The 9,959-nt window shown below is 44.1% G+C and overlaps 1 protein-coding gene across 1 annotated transcript; it reads left to right on the plus strand.

Moving 5' to 3' along the window:
- The first annotated feature begins 793 nt into the window (after positions 1 to 793).
- Positions 794 to 4,477, plus strand: LOC103469473 (uncharacterized). The gene is made up of 2 exons (XM_008417170.3): positions 794 to 1,432; positions 2,451 to 4,477. Exons 1-2 carry the CDS (start codon positions 1,240 to 1,242, stop codon positions 3,413 to 3,415), a joined length of 1,158 nt encoding a protein of 385 aa, XP_008415392.2. The 5' UTR covers positions 794 to 1,239; the 3' UTR covers positions 3,416 to 4,477.
- Positions 4,478 to 9,959: the final 5,482 nt, after the last annotated feature.

Below are 9,959 nucleotides of genomic sequence, written 5' to 3' on the forward strand. Positions count from 1 at the left end.
CCAGCGGCCGCTGGTGGAACTGAAGCTCGGAAAACAAACATTTTTTCATGTTTTATTCCCTATTTATAGAACCAGTTTAGTTTATCCCGACACTTTCACAGCAGATTGAACGTTTAGATTGAATTTTACTGTCAAATAAGAGATATTTGGACCCAACATAAGAGATTTATTCCGGCAACGAGGAGAAACCAGTAAAAGAAAGAAGCTAATGCTGGTTTTACTGGTGTGACCTGGAAGCAGAGCTGAAATCCGTTCAACTGAATTATCTCTGGATCATCACAGAACCAGAACCAGAACCAGAACCAGGGTGGCTGTTTGTCCAGCTTCCTCGTTTAAATGGGTGAATGTGAGTCCAGTGCGACTCAAAATGACTTTAAAACACTTTATAAGTTCAGTCTAATTAACCAGAACCGTTTTTCATATGACAACGTTTTGGGAAACAATTACATTTAATTTTATTTCTGTTTAATAAGAAGAAACCCGGACATTAATATATTTTTGTCATAGTTCTGCCTTCATCTAATGTTTTAAATTTGTAATGTAAAAGTGTTTCATATACAATTCATTTATTATTAAACCTTTTAACTTCTATGTGAAAGTTTTGATGACAGGAAAAACTTAAGAAACTAAAGAATTTATTTTACTTTAAAAGTTCATAGAAAGGCTTTGGTGATGAAAACATCAGTTTTTATGAGGCGGAAGAAATCAGGTCTAAACAACCCGAAACATTTCTATGACCGAGCTGCAGGTCATCGCCATAGCAACCTCACCATAGCAACCTCACCATAGCAACCTCACCATAGCAACGCGCATTCCTCCTATGGTTTTAATAATACTACTGGAACAACGGGTGAGTTAAAGGTTCTGGCAGGTCCGGAACCTGCTGGGTCAGTTTGGATCGTCTGGGTCCAGAGCTCCTCCATCAGTCAGTTCACTGAGTGAGAGCCCACAGCACCTGCTGCCACCACCATGCCAGGCTCCTCCCCGTCATAGCAGCAGCAGCAGCTTTACCAGTGAACTGGTTTCACTGGGCCGTCTCTGGAGGTCCAGTTCCTGGCAGGCGGACCTTTGGCTGACCAGTTTCCTCTCTTTTGGGTTCTCCTCGGTTCTGAACACAAACTGATTCTCAGCGAAGCTGGACTCTTCGACGGAGTCTTATTTTGAAGGCTCGCCCAGCCGCTTCCTGTTTGGTCGGTAATATTCGGTTCTGGTTCGGCTGTCGGTGTTTTCAGGATCAAAATGACCAAACTGCAGCTGCTCAGCGCCTACCTGACGGAGCGGCTCACCGCCGTGGTGAAGGAGGTTCTGGACGTGGTGGAGGACACGGTGGCCCAGTACCGGGAGGAGACGGCCAGAACCCGGCGGGAGAACGAGAGTCTGCGGAGGCAGCTGCGGGACATCCTGCTGCTGGAGGCCGAGACCGAGTGGCTGAGTGAGGGTCGTTCCAAACCCCTCCGGGAAATCTCTGGTTTTTAAACTTACTGGCGATTTTAACGTTAAATATTGACCAAATCAAATGTATAAAAACCTATTCTGTGCAACCAGAACCGCGTTTAATATTCGGCTTTAGCTTAAAGGACCATTTCTGTCCGTATATTAAAACAAAAGGGACTTTTTCAGGTTTTACTTCCTCTTCCCCTGAAGCTGATGGAGAATCAGCTGATGGTGACTTTCATTAGAAACTAACAGACTCTGCTGTCCAGCTCAGTGGAAATCAGTTATTGTGAAGCTGATATTGGGTCTAAATGAGTCTCACTGAACAGATTTATTGGTTTATGTTGATATGTAAACACAAAATGATATTTTTAGAAAAGCTTTAAGGGACGTTGAGCCCGAGTCTGTGCTGTAATGAGCAGAATCCTACAGATGCAGCTCATTAAATGATCTTATCAAAAAGTTAATTTAACTAAATCACTTCAAAAAGTAAAATGGTTGATTTATTTCCCTCAGAGTGACTTCAGGTGTTTTGACTCAGAATCACACCAGACCAATAAAAAGTATTTTAACAGAAATGTTCAACCTGCTTCCAAATCATCCAGCGCTGCGTTGAGTTTGTGTCGCACAAAGATGACGTCATGACAGTGTTTGACCTCTGGGGGCATCCATCTATTGGACAGCCCTCAGCGTCAGTCCTGTGATTGGACCGGGGGTTTGTAATGGTGCCAGGCTGGTGCTGCAGTGAGAAACTGCAGGGGTCCAGGGACGCATCCTTGTGGAACACCTGCAGATAATTGTAGGTGAAGATAACCTGGACCTGCTCTGACTAGTAGGACTCCATAAATATGCAACAATCTCCTTAAAGGTCACCTGAGTTCTGTGGGCCGAGTCGTTGATGTTTTAGCTCCAACAGTCCCAGGTTCCTCTGACCGACGCCACTCGGAACCTGAGATTCCAGGTCTTAATGTTGTGACTGCTTGGCATGAGGTGAACGGGTTCTGTTTCTGTTTCAGGGTCGACCCAGGCCGGTTTGGGTTTCGTACCTGCAGAGCAGCAGCCTAGTGACCTGAAACCCAGAGCCCTCCTAGAGGAGCCAGACTCCTCCCTGACCCAGTTCAGACCTCCTCCGGCTTCAGTCCAACTTCTGTCGGTTCCGAAAGAAGCGACATCGGCACCGACCCAGCTCCGGCCCGCAGAACTCTGGGATCAGACACCGAAACCCGACCCGCTGCCGGAGGCGTTCCGGAGGACGTCTCCTCTCCTGGCTCATCTGCCCCTGAATCCTCCCCGGATCCACGCTGACGGGCCGGCGGCGAGGGAGGAGCCACAGGCCCCGGCACCGGCACCGGCACGGGTCAAAGCCGAACCCGAAGAAGCAAGCAAAGAGAGAGCAGCTGAGTCTGTGAACGCTCATGTTGAGTCGGGCTTTGACTACACGTCTGAGAAAGAGAAGCTGCCGGCGGATCAGCAGGACGCCTCCAGAACCGGGCCGTCCTCTCAGGAGACCCGGCCGCCTGAAGACGCCGCGGTCGCAGCCCTCATCCCTGAGCTCGTACACCGCTGCCCCCGCTGCGGCGAGGCGTTCAGTCACAGCGCGGGGCTCCGCCTCCATCTGGAGCAGAAGAGGAAGACCTACGCCTGCGACTGGTGCTGCAAGTCCTTCGCCCAGTCGGCCGATCTGCGGCGCCACCTGCGCACCCACACGGGCGAGCGGCCGCACCGCTGCACCTTCTGCTCCAAGAGCTTCAGCCAGAGAGGGAACCTGCGGCGACACCTGCGGATCCACACCGGCGAGCGTCCGTACAGCTGCCCCTTCTGCTGCCGCACCTTCAGCGACGGAGACACCATGAAGAAGCACAAACGCACACACTCCGGGGAGAAACCGTACCGCTGCGGCCGCTGCGCCAAGACCTTCACCAGCGCCAGCGGCCTGCAGCTGCACCTCAGGAGGGACCTGTGCTATGGAGCCAGCGCCTGAACGGATGGACCGGGGCGGCGGGGCACGGACTCACTCAGAACCTTTCACAACCTGTAGGAGCAGAACCTTCTGCGGACCGGATGGGGTCACTGTTCAGGGAGTTTCAGAATGAATAAATGTGGTGTGAAAAGAACGTTTTGGATCCAGTCAGAACAGAACCTGACCGAGAGGTCTGGGTCCAAACACTAACCAGCAGCAGGTCCAAATCCTGTTTGGATCAGAACCAGGACTACGAAACGGGTTCTGGATGTGTACCAGCTCCAACATGTCCAACCTGGAGGGCTGCAGCATTTCCTGAACCCAATCAGATATTTAGGAGACATCGGACCAGAACTGGACAGAACCGGTTTACACAGAATCTCAGATGCAACCGGAGCGAAGACGGGAAGGACTTGGGAGGCAGATCCAGGTCTGACCAGCAGACATGGAGCAAATGTTCATCAGGCCCATCAGCAGCTTCCAGAGACCCAGCATCTGCCATGGATCCTCCCATGGGGAGCAGTGGAGTCCGACCCGCTGCTGGAGGCTCGGCAGGAACCAGAACCTCCTGAAGGTTCCCTGAGGATCCTGACCTCAGGGTTTGGAGTCTCCGGAACCAGAGCAGCTCTGCTGGTTTGTGTTGAAGCTCAGGATGAAAATCTTTTCTGCTCGTCTTCCGATCAGAACATCTGCTGCTGAATCAACATGTGAAGAGTTGGACCGGAGCGCTGCCAGGTTCTGGAAGAAGGAAACTGTCAGCAGCCTGGAAGTAGCAGAAGCAGCGACATTAGGCAAACCCGGCCTTTAACTAGGCCACATCTAATCTGCTCTTTAATAAACATCCAGCAGGTCTAAAACTGAACCGGATCCAGTGAGGACGGTCCGGGAAAGCACTGCGGCCTGCAGCGCCCTGGGGTTACCATAGCAACCGGCCATGACAACCATTACATGACTGGTTGGACTGAGCTGTGCTAAACTTCCCAGAGAAAAAACTGGATCAGGAATCCCAGTGGTGAAAATTTGATCATCAGATTTTGGTTTCATGAGAAAAATGTTCAATAAAATGTTTAAACTTGATAAAAATGGTGTTAATGTTTTTTCTATGACACTTTCTGCCGCATATCAGACATGAAGAAAACAAAATGGAGAATCGTCCGTTTAACCTGGAGATAAATGAATGTTTATGGAATAACCTCAAATCAACAGTTTCTCAACATCTAAACTTGATCTTTCATGCGACTCGCTTTTGTCTTTTGCTCCATTAAATCATAAAAATGTTTCCACATCGTCTCAGATTTCTGATGATGAAACATCCGGAGCTTCAGCCTCCATGTTGCTCCGCCGACCTGAACTAATCCAGCTGCCTGCAGGGGGCGCTGTGGACACAAACCCAGGCAGCGCGCAGGCAGAGCTGCAGGCAGGATTTATTGTCAGAAAAACCGCAGGTGGAAATCCAGAGCCACGATCCGACATTCAGTCGTGCAGAAAAAGGAACCAGAAAAATGTAAACACACCCGGAAGTTTCCGTTACCATAGAAACAGAGACAGGACATCAACATGATCCATGCAGGAACCCTAAGAACCACTTGGATTAATTTAAACCACCGTCTTCATTCTCAACAAGAGAACAACGGTTCAGTCTGAGGACGGAGATTAGATCAACAGACTCGGATTAAAACAGGATATAATCCAGATTAAGATAATGGAACCCAGATTAAAACGTACTCAGATTGAAATACGTTAAATTAGAAAACAGATCAAATAAAGACAAAACTAATTTAAATCAGGAAATTATCATTAAATTAAGATCATTTCTAGATTAAATGAAGGTTAATCTGGAAATGAAACGAGAAGAAACGCAGATTAAACTATGAAGGAGTTTAGATTAAATCAGGGGAATCTCAGATTAGGGTTAATAACATATTAAATCATGTTAACAAATCAAAAGGAGCCAACGATTAAATTAGATTAAATTAGAAAACCCCTTCTAATCCTAGTCTGGGTTAATCTGACTGAGGCCAGCAGGAGGCGCTGCAGCTGATGGAAGAGCCGAAAGATCAAATCAGCAAACAGAAAAATGTATTTATTTTTTTTCAGTGGCGGCTAAATCTGCTCCTTAGTCGCATCTTTTCAGGCCTGCTACTGCCTCTAGTGGCCTGGGGTGGTAACACAACTAATATAACTAAATCAGAATACCACAAAGTCTTTATTTATTATTCATTCTGGCATTACTGGCACCGTAAAAGATAAATTATCTTATAAAACAACATACTTTTTCATTTTCTTAAGGATGTAGATCTAATTAAATGACATAAACAAGACCTTTATATATCATAAATAATATCTATATATCTACATCAATTTTGGGAGGAACAAAAGAAATAAAGAAACATGAAAAACAACATGATGAACTATAATGAAAATACCATTCGCAATGTATACGTAAGAAATTTAATTGATTAAAAGTCAATAAACAAACGAATGAACAGAATAATAACAACCCAGGTTGTTAAACAGACATAAGCAAAAATTCCTTTTTTTTGTTTTTACAGTGCCATGTATGTTATTCAGAGACTTTTTGTTGTCGAGTCTCATATATAGAAAAAAATGAGATGAAACTATTTAATCCATCAACGAGGAAATTTTCCTCTGATTCTAAAATGATAAATCATATTTATGAATTACATTTTTACACGTGTTAAGTTTGAACATTTTAACTCAACAACCTCTAGCTGGGTAACCCCAGGTCTTCTTAAAAGGTAGAGTCTCTGAGAATAATTCCTCAATATAGTCAGTGTTTTCAGCCAAGTTGAGCTGACTGTCCAAAAATGACACAAGGAATTTAAAATTTGCCAGAGTTTCAACAGGTTGGCCATCGAGAGAAACTGGAACCACTTTCAGGTCTTATCTCATTTAATTAGCTCTATTTCCTTAAGAAAATGAAAAGGTATGTTCTTTTGTGAGTGAATTTATCTTTTACTGCTCCAGTAATGCCAGAATTAATAATAAATAATAAAGACTTTGCGGTATTCTGATTTAGTAATGGAATTATATTAGTTGTGTTACCACCCCACGCCACTAGAGGCAGTAGCAGGCCTGAAAAGATGCGACTAAGGAGCAGATTTAGAAGGACACCGAAAGCTACAGAACTGCTAGAAACTGTCAGCTGCGTTGAAGTAAATAAAAGAAAGAAGTTAAAATACATTCTGAGAGTGAAACTCCTTCCTAAAGGTGAAAATATATCACAGATTTCAAAAGAAAATAAAAACGGAAGTATAGGAAACAGCGCCCCCTTCACTTCCGGATTGCAATGGTCCCATTTCCAAATAAGGTGAGACTGACAGCGGTCCGTCCCGCCCCTTCCTGTCCCGCCCTTCCTGTTTGCTGCAGCGAGGTCCTTCTCAATCAGTGCACCTGAAGGACCAATCACACCGATATTCAAACAAGATACAATATGTTTTTAAACGAGGCCTTATTTAAAGACAAACTCACTTTTCTGGGACGCAAAAGGCTAAATAACCCCTCCTTATGCTCATATTGCTCACCGTCGCCCCTTCTCAGTTTACTCTAAGCCACGCCCACACACACAAGATGGCGGTAAGTCCATTCTGATTGGTTGAACCCTGCGGCCCTGGGCTGAGGGGGCGTGGCTAGACTCCTGTCTGCGCCTGACAGTTAGCTGAAGGGGCTGTTAGCCCTTCGGAAAGACCCGGGATTTTCACAGGCGGTTTGACGAAAATTTAACAAAATTATTTTAGAAATAATGTGTCTAAAATTAAATGTATTTCAATGTATTTAATTTTACGTAGTCCTAACATGTCGGGAGTAGCCCACTAATCAGCGTCCCTGACTTTTTTGTTTCGCTGATGAATATTTTATCTTCTAAAAATGTGAATTATTTTAGTCCAAAAATAAAAATCAATTAAAAAATGAACCAATAGTTCAATAATAAATGACTCCTGTCAAAGTAAAGTCGTCACAGTTCAGATCCGTTTGATGATTCTGGATCACAGAACCAAAACTAACATTTACCGACTCGGAAAGTTGAGTGGAAGGAAAAAATGCATCAGTACCAGAGATGACAGCAGCTATGAACCAGAACCAGTTCTGATCTGGTACCATCTGCTGGTTCTGGTTCTGGTCCACTGGGTTTTCTGAACCCCACGGTCAACGCAGCATCAGAACCTAAGAGACGACCCAAAAGGTTCTGTCAGGAAGAGGAGGCAGAACCAGCGATGAAGGCTGCTACCAAAGCAACCTGGACCTCCAGAACCTCATCAGAACGTCATCAGAACCTCATCAGAACCTCAGGCCGGTCTCCATGCTACGCTGCATTGATGCAGTAATTTTGAGACAGAACCCGATATTTCTGGATGAAATCTGATTTAATAATCTGATGTTGGGTTTCCATGTGAACCACCAGAACCTTCAGAACTACAGGAAATAACGTTGGCATGTTTGGCTCTGTGACGGATCGTTGAGCTGAACTTTGATGCCCGTTCCCCGGCTGTTCCCGTCATCCGGATGGAGCCGAACGTTTCCGATCCATCGGATCGTTTTTCTTTCTGGATTCCAGAGAACAGCTGACCTTTGACACCATCCTGAAAAAAATATCATCTGAACTAACGGTTCTCAACGTGGGCGGTACCGCCCCCCAGGGGGCGTTCAGAGGACGGCAGGGGGACCTTTGGGGGGCGTTTGGTCGAAGGTAAACTTTACACCTTAAATCCACAACAATACCAGTTTAGACTTTGAGCAACTTGGTAAAACTGTATTGTGTAACATTAAATCATGCTTGGCTGCAACTGTATCGATGGCAGCTCTTCTTCTATTCAGTGTTTGTAGCTTCTGTTAGCTTCTTGGCGCAGCTCCTCTCCTGCTACTGGTAGCTAAAATCACGATACCCTCACTGAGTATCCCTCTGAAAAATGAACCCATTTAAATAAAGAAATGAAGAAATCCCTCCATGGTGATACCACGATAGAGAGCGTTCATTTTATAGCGTTAACACGGTGCTGTAAGTGGTCCGGTATGAAACGGGCTGATAGAACAACACAGCACTTTTACATTTCAATAATCAGAATGCAGAAATTGTTTCCGTTGTTTTAAAAGGTTTATGTCAGTCTGCCTTTTCCCCATCGATACGCTTCCCCACCGCCCTGCACCTTAGGGGTTAAGGTTGTGCTAAACTCTGAAACTGGAGAAGCGGGACATAAAACGGAGCGACGAACTAGATGTGAATTATGGCATAAAAACAGAGAATCTGACGCTGAACAGTGAAAAATCAACACTTGATGTGAAACATGACGATTAGGCGGCGCAGCAGGTGATGAGTGAAAATTACTGATGGTGAATAAACGATAAAATAAATGTAGCAACAGGAAAGAAACTAAAGTGGACATAGCAATAAACCAAGAAAGGATAAAACTAATCAAAGGAAACTAAATGGAAATGAATGAAGAACAAAATGCAAGAATAAACTAAGAAACTAAAGTAAATACGGAGGAATAAACTGGTATGGCAAGACCTTTAGAGCAATAATTAATACAGAGACTGTATGGCAAGAATAAACAGACACTATTTCAGATAAAAGGTAAAATAATATAGTTTTAGTGTCATGGGTTTGTTGAGACCACATCTAGTACTGAGAATAAATATATCTTACAGACCATAACAGTAAAGAACTGATCACTTATTTATGTTTTAATTAGATTTATTTATTTCTTCAATATTATTGTTCATGTCAGTGTTAATGTCATGAGGCTGATGACTCCATGACACTTTGACTCATTAGGATTTGATTAAGAACCAGATTTGTTCTTTGTCATTTCTGTCCAGTAAAACTATGAATCTATAATCAATAGTCAGGTCTATATAAAGATATAATCCATGTTTCTGTCTCATATTTGTATTAAAAGGATCTTTAGTTTCTCCACTGAAAGCTCTGGTTTGAACAATAAATGCCACATGAAGTTTTATGGATGATGCTCTGATGTCCCATTCTCCTGAAGGCAGCACAGAGCTGCACCACCAGAAACCCTGAAGAGAAGAAGAGCTGTGATTAATGTAGTTACAGTTCTATCCATGTTTTAATGCTGCAGCTCAGTCGGTTGGAAATAGATCAAAGTTTAAACTGGCATGTTGAACATCTTTAATCTGGTCATTTAGTGGAAGATTAACAACTAGAAAATGGAAAAGAATAAGAATATATTCTCCACTCTGATTGGCTGTTAGGCCTACAGATTTTAACTTGAATGTTCATCAAATTTTTCATTGACGCCTGTGAAAATAATTTCTATTCTCATGACTTTTTTGTTCTCTGGGAAATTATTTTTGATGATAAAAACAGAAACAAGCATAAAAATCAAAACATCTACAATAGTGATAGTTATATTAATGGTAAAATAATATTCAGTGCAAAGTAGCCTGCAAATTCTTTGGTGGGGGGCAGGGGGGTGCTGGATAGAGGCTGGGGGGGTGCTGGGCTGAAACACACTGCTCTGGACCAAACAAGAACCACGGAAACCTGAAGGGCCATCTGGATTATCAGTAATCTGGATTATCA

The sequence above is a fragment of the Poecilia reticulata genome, chromosome 8, assembly GCF_904066995.2.
Source record: "Poecilia reticulata chromosome 8, P_reticulata-male-v2, whole genome shotgun sequence".
In the NCBI taxonomy this organism is placed as follows: domain Eukaryota; kingdom Metazoa; phylum Chordata; class Actinopteri; order Cyprinodontiformes; family Poeciliidae; genus Poecilia; species Poecilia reticulata.